The sequence below is a fragment of the Ictalurus punctatus genome, chromosome 26 (assembly GCF_001660625.3).
Source record: "Ictalurus punctatus breed USDA103 chromosome 26, Coco_2.0, whole genome shotgun sequence".
In the NCBI taxonomy this organism is placed as follows: domain Eukaryota; kingdom Metazoa; phylum Chordata; class Actinopteri; order Siluriformes; family Ictaluridae; genus Ictalurus; species Ictalurus punctatus.
The window spans coordinates 18,347,122-18,368,610 of NC_030441.2; the positions used below are offsets into that span (position 1 = coordinate 18,347,122).

The window sequence follows — 21,489 nt, forward strand, 5'->3', positions numbered from 1 at the left end:
ACTGATTCCCCAAATCTATGAAACCGCATTCATACTGGGGTTCAGTCTGATTTAAACTAACGTCTCATTTCAGTGCTCTGTAACGTCCACAAAAATAACTGCACAGGAGGAACGGAAACATTCCTTTAGAATTTATATTTTACCATTTTAACGCGTCCAGAGATTATAATCTATAATATATATAGATTTTTTTTTATTAAAAGATACTGTGATACTGTAATATCTGAGAAATGTGTATTGGGAGATCAATATAAAGTGATAAGGATATCACCTGCTGCAGCTCTAGTTCTGTTATCAGTCACGTTACACTGATATTACTGACATCATGATGAAATGACATTATTTTGAAGGTCACAGTGTCATCCAGTCCAGTCAACACAATTACTGGATGTTTTCGGGGTTTTTTTTTTTTAAATCTGAGAACCTCTCCCCCTCCCCCACAAAAAAAACATGACCTATACAGTGTTCATTAATAATATTATTCTCACACACACACGTTTCCAAGCTCATCAGCAAGTGTGTGTGTACCTGATGGTGCCTCTGAACCGGTCCTTCAGAGGCGTAGATCCCACGTAGAGGATGTGCACTTTCGCAAACCGTGGGTTGATGCTCGTCACCTGGACACACAAACACACAATATTCATGCAAAAGGGACAAGTAAAAAAATTTTAAAAAATAAATAGAAATATGTCACGACGCCAGTGCCGAAGCTTCGTCTCGCACGGTTACATAAACGTTTTAAAAGCCCGTTTTCAGATTCTCTGTTGCCATGACGACCTCTCGAGTCATTAACACCGCTGCCGTTAAAATGACGAACGGTGCGTGGGGGTTTGAAGATTATTCATGAAAATGAAAACTACATCCTCTCCTCCCCACCACACACACACACACACACACACACACACACACACACACACCTGGTACTAACGCATCCTCAACTTCAGCACTAATACCAAGAGAGAGTTATCGGGGGCGGGGCTAGCAGCATAGATAAATGCTGATTGGCTGGAATACAGGAACGATAGAAAAGTAAGAAATACTTCAAGGAAAGACTGAAAGAGAGAGAATCAAAAAGCTCAGTCATCTCTTATTTTGATGAAAAATAAACTACAGGAAAGAAAGAAAGACAGAAAGAAAGAGAAGGAGAGGGGAAAAAAAAAATCAAAAGAGGAGAGAAAGAAATATATGAACTGCGGTCCATGAAGGAGGCGACTGTGTGTACACGCACTGTTTACGCACCGAACCTCCGAACTCTTAAAATGATATACATCTCCACTGGTCTATTCGTTTGATGAAAAAGTTCTGCTGGATCCAGTTTGGGCCGGTTTTCATCTCGAACCGTTAAAAGTAAAAAAAAACGAAAGGATTTTCTATTTCCCTAAAAGTGTTTCCTAGCACTGGGAAAAGTGCTCTTCTCACAAACACATCACACACACACCTACACCTACCTTACAGGTGACGATGGCTCCGACGTCAGGCAAAAGCTGTGCTTCGGTCTCTTTAACTACCGAGATCACCGGCAGCTATGACAACAACAACAACAACAACAACAAACAGATTCAGATACGTTTTAAATTCTTTTACAATCCTAAAGTCAGACGAAGAAAAGTATCTGAAGCGTTTCCGCTGAAGGGAAATGAGGACAGAGATAAAGTGGGCATGTCTGCTGAAACCTGCAAGGCACAAGCTTACACAATCAACCCTACACACACACACACACACACACACACAGCTGTGTGTCACACTCGCTCACGTCCTCACCTCCTCGCCTTCGTTCCTTCTCAGCACGTAGCCGGCCAGCGAGGCGAAAACGGAGCCGTGCCGCAGATACGTGCCCGCGCCAGGGGTGCAGTCCTCCACGCTGCAAAGCCTTTCACCTGGCAAACGTTCATTAAATCAGGAAACGGCACAGATTTTTCACTTTCAAAATCACACACTGAACGATACGAGATTGAAAACATGCACCTGACACACACGGGATACGGCATTCTGAATGAGGAACAGTTTTTGCACAGACTCGTACCTCCCTCCAACAGGCCACAGGCTCGGACCTTTTTCCAGCAGTCCTGTATTCATATGCACGTCGTAGGCACGTGATCCCACCCCTGCACGTTCTCCTGCCACCCTAAATCCCCACCCTTTGCCACCCCATGTGTAAAATCCTGCCCTGTCAGTAACAGACTCTGCGTAAGGAGCGCTCGGGACGTGTTTAGACGCATCACGGGTTATACGTTTACACTTCGGGGTCTGCACGTGGCCGTTTACCTGGAATTCGATCAAAATATATGGAATGGAATGTTTGGCTCGAGCGCAGTGACGAGCCCCGGGCGGTGGGCGTGGCTCACCCAACAAGTTCACTCTCACGAGGAAAAAGCATGAGTTTTAACAAGTCCACACCAGCACACGCCCAGAACACCCCCCCTGTAGTATACACAGCCCGTATATCGAATAATCACCAGCGCATCGCTGGAACGCTACTATAAACTCTTAAACCCGTTATTTTTAAACACTAGAACTGAAAAAAGTCCCACGCTGGAGCGCGTGCTGCTGCTCCGACAGATGATTCAGTCAAACGCTACCGATGACTTCGCTTTAAATATTCACCTGAAATCTTCAAAACAAACTCAAAATAAACCACTCACACAACACCGCGACGTGTCATTAAACATCTGCTCCAAACCTCGGGCCGCCAAACACAGAGAAATGAACTATTTCAACCGTTCACCTACCTGGAACACACAGCTTCATGGGCGACATGTTTTCAAGAAGAGTCTTGCAAGCGCTGATTGGCTGGTAGTAACAGCGCGAGGCTGATTTATGATTGGTCGAGACGGTGAGCACGGGACGCTCGGGACGCCATCTTTGTTGTGGAGAGCGGATTCTGACACAATGAAAGTTATTGAATTTAAAAAATGTACAAGCGAACAAATAAACAACACAAGGATCAAAGAGATACAAAAATAAAGCATTGATTTATATATATATATATATATATATATATATATATATATATATATATATATATATATAGTTACATGACAAATAAATAATGAATACAGGAAACAACAGCTGCATAAGTAAATAAACAGAAATAATAAATGGACAAATACATTAAGGCTTCAAACAAAAAATAATATGTACATACATTATACTTCTTACTTTCTGTATGATTCTTATACACACACACACACACACACACACACACACACACACACACACACACAATAGATGTAAAAGGTCTACACACACCCCTGTAAAATGGCAGGTTTTTGTGATTAAAAAAACAAACAAATTTAAAACATGTCAAAATCTTTTTCACCCTTTTATTGTGAAACTGCAACATATAAATACCAAGTGACAAACACGCAGAAATGTTTTTGGTGGGAAAAGAGGGGGGAAAAAAACCTATCCAGCTTGCTTTGGTGTACACACCAGGGAAGCACGGTGGTGGCAGCATTATACTTTGTGCCTGTTTTTTTTTCAGCTGGAACTGGTTTGGAGGGAATAATGAATAGTTCTAAATACCAGCCAATTTTGGTGCGGAACCTTAAGGTTTCTGCTAAAACACTTCAGATGAAGAGGAATTTCAGCTTGCAGCATGACAACCCAAGCAGACCTCCAGATCGACAAAGGAACGGCTTCACCAAAACAAGTTCCAGGGTCTGGAGTCCAGACCTAAATCCAATCTAAAATCTGTGCGGTGATCTGAAGAGAGCTGTGTGCAGGAGACGCCCAGACGCCGTCTGACCGAGTTGGAACGCTTTCGCAAGGAAGAATGACAAAATATTGCTAAGTGAAGACGCTCCACACTGATTGGCTCTTACACAGACGGATTGAATACTGTGATAAAATCTAAATCTGCTTCAGCTAAGTATTAGTTTAGGGGTGCGCAAACTTATGCAACTAGGTTTTATATATATATACATATATATATATACCCCTCAAAGGATTCTTATAGTTTTTCACTTTATATGTTACAATTTCACAACAAAGGTTGAAAAGGTTTATGACATGATTTATCTTGGTTTCAAAAACCTTCCATATTATCAGGGGTGTGTAGACTTTTTAGATCCACTGTATAAATAATTTGAATGGGTTTTTTTCCTTCCTCCTTTTTCTTCTTAATTTCTGCCACATCCCATTCATTTTCATTTATTCATTTGTACTCAGGTCACTTTACACACCGTTACAATGTTATTCAGAATCGTCATTCAATCTCGTTCTGCTGAATAAACACCGCATTTCCACCATCTTTCTTTTCACCAGGCATTTATTAAGCGTTACACACACAAACTCCAGTGTAGGTTCACATCAGACATCAGACATCAGACATCAGTCGTTCAGGCAAGCAAAAATAAATCCAGCATCGTCATACAACACCTACGCTTAGGGATGGCGCATTTATAAAGAATAATTCACATTTAAATACAATCGGATTTACACCATGTAACACACACACACACACACACACACAAATTCAAAAGCCGAGACAAAAGCACCCTTCAAAATACTAAAAGTTAAGAATGATAACTTTTGGTCCTCACACTTAACTCCAGGGGAGATTCTATAAAACGATAGATGCTCTGATTGTGTGTGTGTGTGTGTGTGTGTGTGTGTATTTTAAGTGCTATGCTGTGGGCGTACGATGTTCATTGTGAGTCACGGTGCGATTTGGAACACAGCGTATTCGGCTTCTTTTCTACAAAAGGGACACACACACACACACAGTGGATTTATCCGCTGCCCCGTCGTCCGTTAAGTGCCGTTGCCTGGATACCGTTGCCGTAGAGCTTCCACTACCGAGAAAGCCGAGTCAGTTCTATTGAAGCGCACAGAAAATGCAGTGCTTTAAATGCACGGGGACGTCTCGGGTCACTCGGGGATTCGACCGTTTAATACTGCTGAGGAATATTTTCTGACATTTGCTCTGGATTCTGATTAAATAATTTCTCATAAGGTAGTCACGGAGCGCTGTGTGGAACCCAGATCACATTCTGGAAGGATCATAATGACTAAACACATGTTTGATAAATCTCACTCTCCCATAATTTCCCACACCACTTCCTCATCATCTTCTTCTTCTTCCTTCTCTCTCTCTCTCTATTTCTTGGCCTTGCCCTGAGCAGCCACAGCCTCCATGGCCTTGCGCACGGTCTCCTCATCCCCGAGGAACTGCATGGGCTTAACGGGTTTCAGGTTCTTGTCCAGCTCATACAGGATGGGGATTCCTGTGGGGAGGTTCAGCTCCATGATGGCCTCCTCTGACATACCTGAACACACACACACACAATAATATGCATGAGTCAGATTTTACAGAATGTAGACATGTGGTCATGGATCAACAGGCAAAACTCCCTGAATGATTAAAAATAATAATAATAATAATAAATGAACACAACATATAGTAGTGGTGTAATACCAGAGTGAACAGTAGGGGGCAGTGTGTGATGCATTACAGTGAGTGAGCCTCGTCTATCACGCTGCATACTAATCTTATCCAGAAATGATGAATGATGCAACACAAAAATATTAAACTCCTGGAAATCCAGTCAGTGTGTATGTTTGTGTACATTTACATATAAGGAGAGTCACTAATGTGAACCTTGACTTGATCCTTGATCGGCTTGAACCTTGATCGGCTTCAAGCTGTTTAACTGGCGATGAGCTACTGTGAGTTTGTATTACACTGTCCAGTTTCTTCATTTATTATTATTATTATTATTAGTATTATTATTATTACGCTCCATTTTCCCCCCAATTTGGTCACCTGCCAATCTGCATCTAAGACACATGAAGTCACATGCATGAGCTCACAGACACTCATGATTGGCCAGTGTCACTGTGATTGACAGGGAGAGAGAGAGAGAGAGAGAGAGAGAGAATGCCCCACCCACCCAGAGAGCATGGCCAGTTTTGTTCTCTTGGATTCCTGGCCACAGATGTACGTGGCTTCTCTCGACAAAAGGGCGAACGCTTTTCTGGCACTCAGGAGCAAACAATCATGTGAAAGAAAGCAGTTCAGCCAAAACCAAAACAATTCTGTAACTCTGTAATTCCACAGAAACACTGAAGAAGTACAGGAAGTGCATTTGAGCCAAAAACAAAAAGTACTAATCTACCCATCTAACTAACTAACTATCAATCTGACTAAATAACCACTCATCTAGCTAAATATCTAACTCTTACTACCCATCTAACTATCCGTCTAACTACCCATCTAACTATCTAACTACCCATCTAACTATCTAACTACCCGTCTAACTATCTAACTACCCGTCTAACTACCCATCTAACTAACTATCCAACTACCCATCTAACTACCCATCTAACTACCCATCTAACTACCCATCTAACTAACTATCTAACTACCCATCTAACTAACTATCTAACTACCCATCTAACTAACTATCTAACTACCCATCTAACTACCCACCTAACTAACTATCTAACTACCCACCTAACTAACTATCTAACTACCCATCTAACTAACTATCTAACTACCCATCTAACTACCCACCTAACTACCCATCTAACTATCTAACTACCCACCTAACTATCTAACTACCCGTCTAACTACCCATCTAACTAACTATCCAACTACCCATCTAACTACCCATCTAACTACCCATCTAACTACCCATCTAACTAACTATCTAACTACCCATCTAACTAACTATCTAACTACCCATCTAACTAACTATCTAACTACCCATCTAACTACCCACCTAACTAACTATCTAACTACCCACCTAACTAACTATCTAACTACCCATCTAACTAACTATCTAACTACCCATCTAACTACCCACCTAACTACCCATCTAACTATCTAACTACCCATCTAACTACCCACCTAACTACCCATCTAACTATCTAACTACCCATCTAACTACCCACCTAACTACCCATCTAACTATCTAACTACCCATATAACTACCCATCTAACTAACTGTCTAACGATCACTGACTAAAATATTCACATGCTCCCTCACTGAGACAGAAAGATTTGTAACTCTATACCTCCACTCCACTGTAACTTTCTGCTGGATGCAGTCCTCTAGAATACTGAGCTAAGGCTGATTCGAGACTTGCTCTAAGCGCGCACGGTGCGATTTGTGAGGACTCCTCACCAAGGCCGGATTATCCCTACATAGGATTGGGCGAGTGAGCCAATGAGGGGCAGCAGATGTTTAAGATAACGACAAGACCTGTAATGTATTGCTCTCATATATATATATATATATATATATATATATATATATATATATATATATATAGCGAGAGAGAGAGAGAGAGAGAATATGAAAATATAAGCATATAAAGGATTGCGATTGTGTGTATGTTTCGCTGCTGTCCGTCTCTGTGGTGCTGAATTTGTTACTTGCAACAGCGTTACTTGGGCTTCGGTTATTTAGTGCGCGTGTGCAATGATTTTTTTAGACACACTCTAATGGTTTTGCATGCAGTCCTCATACATGCCATTTATGATGGAAATAATGATAAATAGCATGACATGTTGCATTGGCATTTGAGTTTCATTCAGATTTGTGCATCAGTGAGAGCTAGAATGGAATTTGTAGGCCCATGTCTATCTGTGATGTCAGGTTTTTTGTTTGGGTTTGACATTTTTCTGCAGTATGTGTGGTGAGTCTGTACTTTAGTTATAAATTCATGTAAATCTATGGTCTTTATAGCCATAGTAAATCTCCTTTTTTTTTTTTTTTTTTTTACAAGTAAAGTGGGAGGAGTGGGGGAGGCACTTCAAGCGTGGTCACCCTAGGGCACCACACTGTGTTAATCTGAGCCTGCTCCTCACCCTCCAGGTGCTTGACGATGCCCCGGAGACTGTTGCCGTGGGCGGCGATGAGCACTCTCTTGCCCTCTTTGATCTGCGGGGCGATCTCATCGTTCCAGAAGGGCAGAGCGCGGGCGATCGTGTCCTTCAGGCTCTCGCACGACGGCAGCTGGTCCTCAGTCAGGTCGGCATAGCGACGGTCCTGCAGGAAAGCGATGGGCAGTGCTGTAAATACCGGACCTCAGGAAGGGTTTTCAGGTAGGATTTTATTAAATAATTAAGTACGGCAGTTGTGAGATAATAATCACATGAATAAGGTCATGATGAAGTTTTTTTTTTTTTAAATGCTTGTATTTATAAGCGCTTATGTTTTCTTGTTTTAAACATGTGATCAACCAAAGATTTTTCTTGATTGACAGGTGACAAAAGTGTCATAAGCGTAACACCCAATAAAAGATCCTTTTATCAGAAAATAACGTGCAAAACAACAGTGTGTGACACCGAGTCATGTTTACTCCTCCAATCAGGTTACAAATAGCAAAAGAAGGGCTGGGCAGGAAAGGGGCGGGGAATAATGCGAGTTAGCACACTCCCAATTTGCCTATTTGTAGAATGTCGATTTTTTTTGTTTTGCTGAGTGAAATGTGTAGATGCCTCTGTACTGGAATTGCCATGCAATGAGATGTGTATTTCAGTACAACAGTACAGAACTGAAGGTACGCTGAATGATATTCACCTGGCTGATGCTGGAGTAGAAGTCGTGCTCGGGCTCCATGGGAGGTGGCGGGACGTCGTACGAGCGCCTCCAGATCTTCACCTGCTCCTCTCCGTGCTTGGCCGCCGTCTCGGCCTTGTTCAACCCAGTCAGGCCGCCGTAGTGGCGCTCGTTCAGACGCCAGGTGCGATGCACAGGAAGCCACATCTGATCGATGCCCTCCAGCACCAACCACAGCGTCCTGATGGCCCGCTTCAGCACAGACGTGTAGCACACATCGAACTCATAACCTGCGTCTGTAGGGGCGAGAGAAAAAAGAGGAACATAAACACAGGCGCTTTTTACATTTTTTAAAAACATTTTAAAGATTTCTACACACTACTGACGCACCAAAAGTTTCTGATTCTCCGGATCTCACCAGAGTCTATTGATCACTTCAAGGAGAAAATTTAAATGTGAAATGTGACTAGATCTACACGTTTAATTTATTTCCTCCAATAAAATTCTTTTAATGCCACAAAATCATAATCCTGTTTCCTAACAAAATTAACCAAATCTGCCAAAAAAAATATCAAAAAGTTAATCAAATGAAAATATAAATTTAATTGTACACAAAGTATATTTATTAGATTTTTGACTTGTTTGTCTATATATATATTTTTTTAATTATGACCATGTATTTCTTCATTTGTTTATGTGTGTGTGCAATTAATGTCTTAATTTATTTTAAACATACATTTCTGCATCTATTACAGCTTTTAAAATAAAAAAAGTTATTGAATACAAATCTGAAAAACAGCTACGTATTTTGCCATTTCTATTTATTTATCTGTTTATTAAAACAATGAACTTGTGTAATTGTTCATTGTAATTGTTCAAAAAATTAATTTATCTTATTTATTTCATATAATATATATATATATATTTCTGTATTTGTGGATGTTTTTCTTCATGCTTTTTTTCTTACTTCATTTGTTGCTTTCTGTATTTATTTGTTATTATTAATATGGTAATGAAGGCCGTGTCTTTTATACGTAAGAGGGGCGTGTCTTTTATAAGAAACCAACCAAAAACGAGTAAGATTTAAAGAAAAAGTTATTTTTTTAATGCATCAATCGATCTATTGCGGTTTTATTTAGTTATTTATCTATTCTCTTTGTTTCTAATTTAATCCACTAGTCGTAAAGTTTGCGCATGCGCAAAATTCCGCAGTATCCTAGCGTCCCGTTAGCTCCGTGCGGAAATGGAGTACGTTCGGCCACGCCCCTAACGCACTGAAGTCCTTCACTATTTAAGGACACACGGATGTTTCAGCGCCACAGGGTTTGACCGCCGCTCACCTTTCAGCGCCTGGCCGCCTTTCTTGGCCTCCTGGGTGCCGGTGTCGCTGAGGTCGGCGTCGAACCAGCCGCAGAAGCGGTTCTCCTGATTCCAGCAACTTTCTCCGTGCCGGATCAACACCAGCTTGTAGGCGGCCATGGTGCAGAGTCCGCTCGGTGCAGTCGCGCAGTACTTCCGGCAAAACACGGGCTGTCCTGTGAAACCGCGCAGGAAAAAGCGTGGAATGGTGGAGACTCGAGATGAACACGCTCCAGACGCAGGAACGCGATGATAATTCCGGAGGTCGCGGTCGCGGACAGAACGGGGAAGTGAAGAAGGAAAACACTTCCTGCTTCTTCTTCTTCTGCTGCTGCTGCTGCTTTCCACCAATCAGGCAAGCTGAGGCAGCCGCGCTGTGATTGGTCAGTGGTTGCTATAGTAACTCCTCATCCTACACGACTATATGCTTAAGCCTCCGCTTGTCGTTTTTACTCGTTGTGTAATTTTTCATATTATTTTAAAACTATATATATGGTTTTTTTTTTTAATCTTTCAGTAACATTCAATAAACTGCTTTAAAAAATGTCTGTGAACACACAAGTACTACACTTTAGTCGTCATTGTAAACACAAAGGAATCATGAGTATGCATGATTATGCAAATCAGAGACCTCCACATCCAAACTAGCTAGCCAGCTAACTGTCTGCTGGAACAGTGCCTAACTGTCAAATCAAACTGTGAGGGATTTCAGTTTCTGTGTCTCAGTCTGTATCACCTAGCATTCCCATAAACGTTAGCTATCTTAGCTAGCTGCCTTAGCAGGCAGGTTTCAGAGCTAAAAGTTGAGTTATCCTGTCAGATCTGAGGTTCACGTACACACCGGTCTCATCTGTAACGCTTCCCAAATGAATTTTACACAGAAGTACTGAGAAAGTTTCAAATGAGATGCGCGCGCGTGCACACACACACACACACACACACACACACACACACACACACACACAAAAGAAAATGTGTCTTTTGTGCTGTGGTAACAATCCATAAAACACGAGTGTTTAATCATGAAGCTTTTGAGTTCAGGAGAACTTTAGTAAGGGTTACTTTTGGGTTATTTTCAAGGAAGATTATAAAGTTTTACGTTTAGACGTCTAGAACATCTGTGAGAAAGATTTGTGAATGTGACTAAGTAAAATTCTTGTCAGAAACCCTGTCCGGTTAGCTCACAAAACCATCCACGTTCCATCCATGTTTATTCCTGACAGTTATGTTGTTGCACAGTCACTGTTTACCTCAGCACTTTAGCCAGCTCGCTAACAACTTGTAGTTAAAGGTACCTTTCACCGTTTGATAGTGTTTGTGTATGTACCTGTACTAATCATATTCTTTAATAGGAGATACGTCAGAGAAATGTAGCTTAGGATTCGCAAGATATCTGGTAAACAATCATTTTGAGCTTCAGTTTACAGTTTTCCAGCTCTGAAGTTTAGCTCCACACCCAGCCATAACAAAGCTACTCAAATCCACTTCTTACAGTATATACAGTATAAAGGCAATTTTACGGGTTTGGCATACGAGATTGTTGGCGTTTCCGTCGCGGTAGCACTTCATCTCTCACACAGCAGAGGGCGCTACACATTACGGACGGCTCCTTTAACAGTTTGTTCAGTAAGCGTGTATAATGTAAAAGATAATTAAATGAGTACATAGGATCATTTATTAAACAAAGTGAGTGTTAATAGAATGCGTAAGGGAGGTGATATGGTGAAAATATAATAACACAATACTTTTAATAGCACACAATGAAGACATTTTCAGGATGAACAAAGTGTTGCTAAATGTAGATTTGCTAAATGATCTGTGGAAAAATACTACGCCAGTAATACTTTCCTTTAAGGATGGTAAAATAAAAATCAATGATTTAACACGGAAACACAAGGGGCATTGTATAAATAAGATGTAATCAGCTAATTGTTTCTGTGAGCACCAGTGGAGTTCGTCGATGTTATAAAAACACAAACTGTACCTGTGATGTCTTAGGAACGTGTATCACTGTATAAATCATGATATTTATACTTTATCATCAATATAGCTCCTCGCTCTAACTGCCTTCCCAATCATTTCCAGCGTTCACTTATGGGTTCTGTCCAGTTCTTTATAGACAGCTCTCAGTCTGTGTTAAAAGTGTCATGTCCTCTGCTGCGATCTGATTGGACGTCTGCGACGATGTTGGCGCCTCTTCCTGCTGAAACGCCGAAGCTGTTCTCTGAAGTCGCTGTGGCGCATGGGGACATAACCATGTGGCTCACACAGCTCCTGAGAGAGAGAGAGAGACGGAGCGTAAGCAAGAGAATAGAGAGAGAGAGAGACCGAGTCAGTGAGAGAAAGTCAGTGAGAAAGAGAGACAAAAAGAAAGAGAGAGTCAATGAAAGAGACAGAAAGATAGTCCGTGAGAGAGACAGAGAAAAAGGCAGAGAGACAGAAAGAGATAAACAGAGTCAGCGAAAGAGAGAGACACCAAAAGAGAGAGTCAGTGAGAGAGACACCAAAAGAGAGAGTCAGTGAGAGAGACACCAAAAGAGAGAGTCAGTGAGAGACAGACACAAAAAGAGAGACAGAGTCAGTGAGCAAGAGAGAGAGAGAAGATCTTTAGTTTTTAGGGTGTGTTAGAATGTTGAGGACTGTGTGTGTGTGTGTGTGTGTGTGTGTGTGTGTGTGTGTGTGTGTGCTACCGGACAGCAGAAGTAGAAGTGCTTGTATCCCCCCTGCAGTAGGTAGAGCTCGGGGTAGAGGAGGTGAGGATACGTCTGAACATTCACTGTACGATCCAACTCCCTCAGATACTGACAACTACAACACACACACACACACACACACACACACACACACACACACACACACACACACACACTGATATTTAATATCACCATTAATGTGAGTTAATCCTAGTCTAAAACCTGGATTCTGTTGCTTCTGACGATTTTCCTGTATGTTAAGAGAGGTATTAAATTAACTTTAAAAAAAAAAAACTATTAAATTAAGAAGCTAAAACATAATTTAACATAATACACTAGGGCACTGGAACAAAGTGGATAATCTCCAAAAAGGTCCAAAAATAGACGTCCATATGTCTGGGTCAGTTGGTGCTCACTGAGGTTCAATACTGTTTTTGACACACGCCCTTTTCATTGGGACGGGTCCTGTGTGTGTGTGTGTGTGTGTGTGTGTGTGTGTGTGTGTGTGTGTGTGTGTGTGTGTGTGTTTTCTCTCACAGCCGTGGTCCTCTCTCTGATGAAAACTCGCAGTGAAACACTATGAGTTTTCTGGGCGATGAGGCCCCCTCATTATCTCCTCCTGCTGCAGGACCTCCAGACGCCGGTGTCTCCCCCCTGCTGCCCCGTGTGCCCAGCACAGACGCCCCTCCTGGGGCACGACGGCCAGCTGGAGACACCTGCGGGCTGGACGAGCCCTGGAGGAAAGCCTTGAGGATCTGAGACTTGGTGTACAGGTTCACTGCTCCCTGAGGGAAAAGGCAGGTCCAGGATCAGTGAGGTGAGAGAGAAGGTAACGAAATGGCTGTCCCAGCTCTGACCGAGAGGCATGTTAATGGCTGGGGCTAAAAATCCTAATCATCACTCTGTAAAGAATATAAAGAAGAAAACAACTGTCATCTTTGCAGAACGTAGAATCAACAAGACCTTGATGTGACCTCCTCGATACTCGTATGGATACCGGCAGTCGATGATGAGGAAGTCTTCCACTACTGCGCCGAACTGACCGCTGATCAGAGATGCCACCTGCAGGACAGCACAGGAAGTACACATTTATACACAGGAAATGCACCAAGAGGCAAATCTCTGTGTCTGTCAGTCTCAGTGAAGGAGGTGTGTTCTCTGTGTCTGTAGGTCTCAGTGAAGGAGCTGTGTTCTCTGTGTCTGTAGGTCTCAGTGAAGGAGGTGTGGCCTCTATATCTGTTAATCATAGTGAAGGAGGCGTGGCTTCTGTGTCTAGGATTCAGTGAAGGAAGCAGGCCTCTGTGTCTGTCAACCATAGTAAAGGAGGCGTGGCCTCTGTGTCTGTCAATCATAGTGAAGGAGGCATGGCCTCTGTGTCTGTGGTCTCAGTGAAGGAGGTGTGGTCTCTGTGTCTGTTTAAAAGCCTGCTACTGTATGATCATTCTGTATTTTAACATCATTAAAGTAAAAAACAGAAATGATTCAGAGTCACCGGTACTGTTTATCAACAGACGTATTAATTGTAAAGGATTATACAGGATTATTCCCAATGCGATATAAAGTTTAAATACACATTTAAAAGCACAATACACTCTACCCCAGGCCGTGTTGTTATAGAAGCAGGCGTGTACTCACAGTTTGAGCTGAAACGCAGTGAAGATCCTGATGGTTCACCTTCTCCACAGGAAGCACAGGATGCTGTGGAAGAACAACATGCTAAACTCACGTACCGTTATATTAAAATACATCATCTATCGCGTCACTTATTGCCCGAGTTGCTGTTGTCAGTATTTGTGGTGTTTAGGGTATTGTACTTGGCTAAAGTCTCCAGTGAGGTGGTGATCAGTGACGGTGCTGTCGGGGGTGAGTGTGTGTGCTGGATCTCTCCTGGATCTCAGTCTCTGGAACAGCATCAGTGACTGCAGAGAGAGAGAGACAGGAAGAGAGAAGATGCCAAAGGTAATACAATGAGGGAACTTTAATTTTAGGACTTGCAACTCTTAAACCTGTAGCCTGTGATTTTTTTCAACAGAACACGAGACAGTCGTACCACTGAATCGGGCGAATCCGGTTCCTCCTCTTCTGGTGAAGAGCAGGATGGTCCCTTACTTCTTCTCCCAGACTGCAGCTGATCTTCAGGATCTTCAAGGCTGGACGAGCTGAACAGTCTCACTCTCACGCTCTTCTGCAGCACAAAACACACAGAAACACATTACCCACAGGTCATACTGTCTGCATGTGCGGCAGAAAAGACAACAAGAGAACCGTATAATGTCACGTGTTGAAGAGAGAGTCATGAGTCATATCTCAACATCAGCACCTTAATGTGCGCCGTTAGTACGTCACGTTAAGGTTTTATAGCAGCAGCTCTGACGGCAGTGCAGCCTCAAGTCACATGTTTCTATTAATGCGCTCGTTCTAATACCTTATCGTTTCTATAGCAACAACGCCTGTAGAGGGAGTTGTGTAAGGAGACGTTTATTTAAAAATTCATGCAAGGAGTCTCCAGTGTCAGCGTTTTGTAACGGTCGGAGGTGAAGCTGCGACTTAAAGGACAGACATCTTCAGGACAGAGAACTTTACGCTTCCTTGCAGTTTCAAGAGAGAGAGAAAAACAGAGGCCGGTGATGGAACGACTGTTTATAGCCGCTGTGATGTAAAGTGGCTGTAAAGCAACTTCAGTGCATTGTAAGTGTTTGTGTTATCGAATTAATAACCAAGTACAGCACGATACTGACACGCACGCCGGTGTTCTCCTTATCAGCATCTTCAGCACCTTCATCATCCTCAGTTCCTCCTCTCAGGCTGTTGGTCTGTGATCCACGCTAAACAAAAACACACAAGATATTAATCCTCTGTCCCTTAGTACTCAGAATCTATCTACCTATCGATTATAAACAAGTTATTAAAATAAATGAAGAAATGTGACATCCATCCATCTTCTATACCGCTTATCGTTCAGGGTCACGGGGAACCTGGAGCCTATCACAGGGAGCATCGGGCACAAGGTGGGGTACACCCTGGACAGGGTGCCAATCCATTGCAGGACACACACACACACCCATTCATACACTACAGACACTTTAGACACGCCAATCAGCCTACCATGCATGTTTTTGGACTGGGGGAGGAAACCGGACACACACAGGGCCACGGTGGGAATCGAACCCCCGACCCTGGAGATGTGAGGCAAACATGCTAACCATTAAGTCTCAGTCTCTCTCTCTCTCTCTCTCTCTCTCTCTCTCTCTCTCTCTCGTCTAATTTCTCTACACTCATTGATAATAAATAACAATAACCTGGCTAATGAATATTAAAATGATCTTAAGAGGAAACACACTTTGTGTCAGAGAAAAAGACCTACACATGCTTTAGCTGAGAGTTTGGAAGGCTTTCGACTTGGCGTGATGCAGGAAGTGAACTCTTCTCGCCTTTTGTTTAATACGGATACGTGGAGCATAGAATGTGACTGTATTAGGTGACTGAGATTAGACAAAGGGGCAGTTATACAGCCTAAAGGGGAAAAGGTCACGGTTTCATATAGTCTTACTGAAGTGTACACTATGCTCACAGGCCACATGACTCATTCTAAACCATTTCAATTACACTGTAATTCCTCTAGTTTCACTTTACACCAGGTTCCACCAGATGGCGCTGTATCTATAATATTACCAGTTTAAAATGAAGTCAGATTTAAAAGAAGCCTTCAGTTTGTCGTACCGTGTTCGAGGTCTGTTCAGAAGACTTCACTTTTCTGCAAAGTTGACATTCAGACTGTTATAAATACACACTGCAATAAATACACACCATGTAGAGGTGAAATGTCGACAAACTCACCTGTAACTCCTCGTCCTCCTCATCATCACTGCAAACGCAAACATGGCATTTAACTGAGATACACAATCGACAGAACCAGGTTCAACAGTAATGCTGTGTTTAAGAAGGAACGAGTGCAACATTATTAAACTTCAACTCCACCATGAAACATGTTTAGAAGGAAAGGTTTGCGATGTGTTTTAGTGATCCTGGTGCTAGTTTGTCGGTTGGTGATGTAGTTCCGTTATTCCTGTGAGACTTCCTGTGAGGTTGTGTGCGGGCCTGACGTCACAGGGGGACATTGTTGTCGTTACTGTTAGCGAAGTTACAATGCGAGAAGAAGAAAAAAATGAACGGTCTTAAGCATAAGTGATAACTTAGCTTAGGGTTTCGGTCTTAGCGGAGACAAAGCTCATTTTCTCACTCACTGATTTCGAGTGTCGTATTAAAGAGAGAGCCAGCGTAGACGTAGTGGAGACGTCGGTGCACATGTTGGAGTCAAAGTCCTTTAGGTTACTTCTGTAACACCGGTTCTCTTATAACAGGAGTGAGGGATCTCACTGTGGGAAACGCCTCGCGCGTGACCGATCCTGGAATCACCAATAACACCTTGACAGACCAATCACGGCCGTGATCAGGGAGTCCCGCCTCCCAAACATATAAGACGTTGCCGAAGGTCCCTTCTTCATTCTCAGTGCAACTGCAACGAGGGAAGTGTGGTCAGATGGTTATCAGAGAACCGGCATTACGTACGCATGTAAATACAGAGACGTATGCGGGGGGAGCTGAAAGACCCTTTAACAGCACCCAAGAAGTGGCCATGGCTCTGGTAGAATGGGCCCTCTGACCCTCTGGAGGTCCAAGTCCCCTGCTGTTATAACATAATATGATGTGTTTCACCACCCAATGAAAACCCAATGGTTTTCACACTTGCCTGAAATAGGCTTACCCCTATGTGAATCAGCCCAAGTTTTCTTTTCCTCGGTGCTTCTGCTTTGTCTGTATAATGGCGTAAATTGGGAACCGGGCACAAGCAATGAAACGCCTCCTCCTCCGCCGAGGAAAAAGGCGGCAGGGGAAAAGTTGGTAAATCCACTGGTTTGCAGGGTAGAGCTGACTCGCTGGATTGGTCTTGAGAGTCATTCTCGAGTAATCCGAAGCGAAACGCATGCACGAGTCGTGTACAGTCAGAGCAGGAAGTCCACTGACTCGTTTTGCGGTCGCGAGAACGAGTAAGAAAGCAACCTTCAGCGAAAGGAGCTTTAAATCAATACTCGGTGAAGTCTCGAAAGGCCCATGGCGGAATCAGTGGTTTAGAAACCCTGTTTAAACCCCAGGCACCTTTCGTAAACCTGCATACAAGCGGGTGCTGACCTTCTGTATTTGTGTCAACCCAAGCAGGGCATGCATATACTGCAGAAAGATAAACCTTAACGGTAGAGAAGGCTCTTCCTTTAGCCAAAAGTTCCGGCAGAAAACATAACACATCCGCGACAGAACAAAGGGAAGGAACAGCGCATCTTTCCACATTACCTTTTGCTCAGATGTCCTCCGTTTCCGACCGAGCGTTCCGATTGAAGCCAGTCTTGCGTTGTGGATTGTTTCAATCAGCCTCTGAGGCAAGCCCGAAACACTTAATCTTTACCTCTCATGGGTCAGACCCAGAGAGCTACTTTGCCCACGAGGTAAAAAATCACCTCTCGTGCTTGTGATAGAAGATCCCTGTGCAACAGGAGAGACCGGGGCTGCTCGTACAAAAGCTGAATGATCTCCCTCGGCCATAACTTCCACCCGCCAATTCAGGGCAATAAGTATTACTAAGTGACCGCGTTCCCTTACTCTTCTTAGAGTCGGTACGATCAGACTTCGTGGAGGAAACTCATAAAGCAGTGCGTTTGGCCACGGGTGCACCAGAGCATCCACATCCACACCGATAGGCGCACCTACTCTTGCCAGAGAAGATGCGAAGAGATCTACAGCAGCTATGGTCAAACCTCTCCCACAACTGGCTCACCACCTGAGAGTGGAGTGTCCACTCTGCAAAGCCAGGGCAAGCTGGCTGAGGAGCGCTAGCAATGGATTTACGAAGGAGGCAAGTTTGGACAGCCTTGCCTTCCTGTTTCCTCAGATCGCATTACTGCCGCATGGCAGTGACTGAAGCCCCGAAAAGGGATTTGGACTCAACTAAGAATGAACGCATCTAAGAAATCCACCTTCTCACTGTCCGACTATCCCCCTGACAACCCCAGCCACAGAGCCCACTTGCCTACCACTGCGACCACATACCTGGATGTTCTCTGGTTTCCTGAGAACCAGGGCTTCAAACCAGGGCTTCCCAGAGAGCCGGGTTTGGTGTCCCAGCATCCTTTTGCCTCCCCATTTCCTCCATAAGCTCCACTTGATAAGTGTTGAGGAGAGCGGTGGCATTAACAGCCCTCACTGCTGAGGCTGGAGATCAGTAGATGTTCTGGAAAACTGAGGCTGTTAAGCGCTCTGTACATCCTGGCAATGGCAGAGCTGGACAGACTAAAGCACTAAAGCACTAAAGCGCCACTGCATCGCTCTCTTTAGGTAGAGATGAAGCCAGGGATAAATCCCACTGCACCGCGATCCGGAGGAAGTCGAACAGCATTATGGGTAATGTAGGAAAGTGAAAACAGACTAACACGGCAATGAAATGTCCATCACAAAAGAAACAATGAGACTGAAATACAAACCACATGCAGGGTGAGTGTGTGAGTGTGTGTGTGTGTGTGTGTGTGTATGATTAATTGAGCTCTTGTTCAGACCTGTTGGTGTGTGCTGTCCCGAGGGCTGCCCCTCGTCTGAGCTGCTCAGCTCCGGCGTCAGATCGAGGCGTCTCCTGGGGGTCGAGCTGCTTTTTGGTTTGTTTTTTAAGACAGAGAGAAAATTTTGACCTAAAACGTTGAGCACAGTATGCAGTCTGTTCCCATGCTGCACATTTATCTCATGTGCCTGCAGACTGCTGGTTTGACGACTATATACTGTAGGCTATAAATGTAATAGAGATATGAGTAGCCTTGTCACCTGTCCTGACACCGGAGGCTCTGCATGCAGCTGGACAGCTCCGAGACCGGAGACACACTCCATCCCGTGTCCTGCCGAAGACCTGACATCTCCATACACACAAATCCCGCTTTATCTGTCCTCATACAAACATCACACACGAGTTTGTGTTTAATATGACCGCTGGAACCTGGAATAACTGTGATTTCATTTAATATACACATTACCACAACTGCTCAGCACACACGGCTAATGTACCTCTTTAACCCTGAGGACTGGTGATACATTACACACAGCCCATCTGTACAGGATTCACTCTTAAATCACTTGGAGAACTATTTATATGTATATTTTATATTTATATCTGTCTGTCTCTCTATCTGTCTATCTATCTACCCACCTGTCTATCTATCTATCTATCTATCTATCTATCTGTATATCTGTCTACCTACCTGTCTATCTGTCTATCTATCTATCAATATATCTATCTGTATATCTGTCTATCTATCTATCTATCTATCAATATATCTATCTGTATATCTATCTATCTATCTATCTATCTATCTATCAATATATCTATCTGTATATCTATCTATCTATCTATCTATCTATCTATCTATCCGTATATCTATCTGTATATCTATCTGTATATCTATCTACCTACCTGTCTGTCTGTCTCTCTATCTATCTGTATATCTATCTATCTATCTGTCTATTGTTATCCTTATTCAGTCCTGCATTAGAAGTGTGTGTTAATAAATAATAATCTGACCTGATGACCGCAGAAATCTTCATCATTCACTCGGGAGTGAAATCTACAGAATGACTGTGGAGCGAGTTTCTTACCTGAGAACAGCTGATCGGTGATGTGAGTATCTTAATCTCATCCTCCCCCTGACCATATGAGTGTGTGTGTGTGTGTGTGTGTGTGTGTGTGTGTGGAGGGATTTAACTCCCCTTAGTAACAGCTGTTGTTACAACAAGCGCTGTGTGAGCAGCTGAGCGCGTCGCTCCCCATGGCATCACACACACACACACACACACACGCGCGCGCAGATCAGTAGTGTTGTATTTTCTTGAGATATATTTTATACATTTAAGCATTTACTGTTGACCCCAAAATCTACAGTCGTGTGCAAAAGTTTGTGCACCCTTAGCCCTTGATCAGATGACACGTTTTGACACGATCTCTGCAGGAAACAAGCTTAATAAATACAACACGGGTTTTAAAAGCTTGAAGACAATTCCAATTCAAGCTTCTGATATCTTTTTTTTTTTTTTTTTTTTTTTACTTTTGCACATGCCAATTGTTTGTTTGTTTGTTTGTTTGTTCTCTCTCTTCTTTACTTTCAGTAAAAAAAAAAACCATCACAGAAATTCTAATGGTTTCCATTACAAATACCATTGAACAAACCATCAGCTAACCATTAAAACCATTAGCATTATTGGTCCTTAGTCATATCCACTAGACATAACATGGCACCAATAGAAGGCAACAAATTACCAGAGACCCACAGTTCTATAATTCCCATTAAAACCATTACAAATTGTATTAGGGTTTCTGGTGTTTATTTTTCAGCAGCGTGCTTTATCAGAGTCAGAGGTCAGAGTCCTGGTGAATCTGGAGTGTGTCCCAGGAACACCGAGTGTGATGCATATTAAGTGCATAGTGAGTGCATGTTGGTCAGTGGTAGCTCGGTGGTTGGACTACTGATCGAAGGTCATGATCCCAGGTTCAAATCGACCAGTAAATAAGTTCAATGAAAGAAATAAGGTAATGGTGCTGTCAGTTAAGATAACAGTGCATAAGTAAAGGTAAGCAGTATGATGCATAACAATAATGCAAATGGAAATAATGAATGCTTCAATGAAATAAATAAGAAGCGATCAACAAATGTCATTGGACCAAGGGGTGCACAAACTTTTGCATAAGACCGTATACAGGCAAAATGTCAAAAGCATGTCATGCTTTGATGTCAAAGCAGGATAGTTTTTCCAGGATTGTGTAAATGTGTGAGTGTGTCATCAGACGGAAACACACATCTGTAAAGTTGAACAACAATCCCAGCATGAGAGAAAATATT

General features: G+C 42.9%; 3 protein-coding genes across 4 annotated transcripts in view; all 3 read right to left on the reverse strand.

Moving 5' to 3' along the window:
• exosc1 (exosome component 1) overlaps positions 1-2,784 on the reverse strand; it is a 6,368-nt gene extending 3,584 nt beyond the window's left edge. The window contains exons 1-4 of the mRNA XM_017457115.3: positions 2,730-2,784; positions 1,762-1,877; positions 1,449-1,523; positions 529-617 (exon numbers count right to left, since the gene is read on the reverse strand). Coding sequence (XP_017312604.1) covers positions 529-617; positions 1,449-1,523; positions 1,762-1,877; positions 2,730-2,757 — 308 coding nt within the window. The 5' untranslated portion in view covers positions 2,758-2,784. The remainder of the gene's footprint in view (positions 1-528; positions 618-1,448; positions 1,524-1,761; positions 1,878-2,729) is intronic.
• A 1,468-nt stretch (positions 2,785-4,252) lies between these two features.
• pgam1b (phosphoglycerate mutase 1b) lies at positions 4,253-10,202 on the reverse strand. Its single transcript, XM_017457101.2, has 4 exons — positions 9,851-10,202; positions 8,532-8,806; positions 7,817-7,997; positions 4,253-5,270 (listed from the first exon to the last, which is right to left on the reverse strand). Exons 1-4 carry the CDS (start codon positions 9,987-9,989, stop codon positions 5,101-5,103), a joined length of 765 nt encoding a protein of 254 aa, XP_017312590.1. The 5' UTR covers positions 9,990-10,202; the 3' UTR covers positions 4,253-5,100.
• Positions 10,203-11,422: 1,220 nt separating this feature from the next.
• Positions 11,423-20,443, reverse strand: cdc25d (cell division cycle 25 homolog d). Of its 2 annotated transcripts, XM_053676306.1 has the most exons (13): positions 20,252-20,443; positions 19,427-19,541; positions 19,168-19,253; positions 16,400-16,427; positions 16,283-16,316; positions 15,301-15,387; positions 14,613-14,747; positions 14,377-14,481; positions 14,198-14,260; positions 13,526-13,624; positions 13,100-13,347; positions 12,560-12,677; positions 11,423-12,143 (listed from the first exon to the last, which is right to left on the reverse strand). In XM_053676306.1, the coding sequence occupies exons 2-13, from the start codon at positions 19,519-19,521 to the stop codon at positions 12,015-12,017; spliced, it is 1,227 nt and encodes a 408-aa protein (XP_053532281.1). In that variant the 5' UTR covers positions 19,522-19,541; positions 20,252-20,443; the 3' UTR covers positions 11,423-12,014. The 2 variants fall into 2 exon arrangements, with proteins under 2 accessions (XP_053532281.1, XP_053532280.1); XM_053676305.1 differs by lacking the exon at positions 20,252-20,443 and having other exon boundaries at positions 19,427-19,719.
• Positions 20,444-21,489: the final 1,046 nt, after the last annotated feature.

What these genes read in the sequence shown, in the direction of transcription:
- pgam1b (XM_017457101.2), bottom strand. Translation starts at nt 9,989, where the DNA reads ATGGCCGCCTACAAGCTGGTGTTGATCCGGCACGGAGAAAGTTGCTGG. An exon ending in TCTACTCCAGCATCAGCCAG is followed by an intron (nt 7,998 to 8,531) that starts GTGAATATCATT and finishes GCTTTCCTGCAG; the next exon opens with GACCGTCGCTATGCCGACCT. An exon ending in CATCGTCAAGCACCTGGAGG is followed by an intron (nt 5,271 to 7,816) that starts GTGAGGAGCAGG and finishes GTGTGTGTTCAG; the next exon opens with GTATGTCAGAGGAGGCCATC.
- cdc25d (XM_053676305.1), bottom strand. Translation starts at nt 19,629, where the DNA reads ATGTGTATATTAAATGAAATCACAGTTATTCCAGGTTCCAGCGGTCAT. An exon ending in AGGAGGACGAGGAGTTACAG is followed by an intron (nt 16,317 to 16,399) that starts GTGAGTTTGTCG and finishes TCAACTTTGCAG; the next exon opens with AAAAGTGAAGTCTTCTGAAC. An exon ending in CTGAACAGACCTCGAACACG is followed by an intron (nt 15,388 to 16,282) that starts GTACGACAAACT and finishes GTTTTTGTTTAG; the next exon opens with CGTGGATCACAGACCAACAG.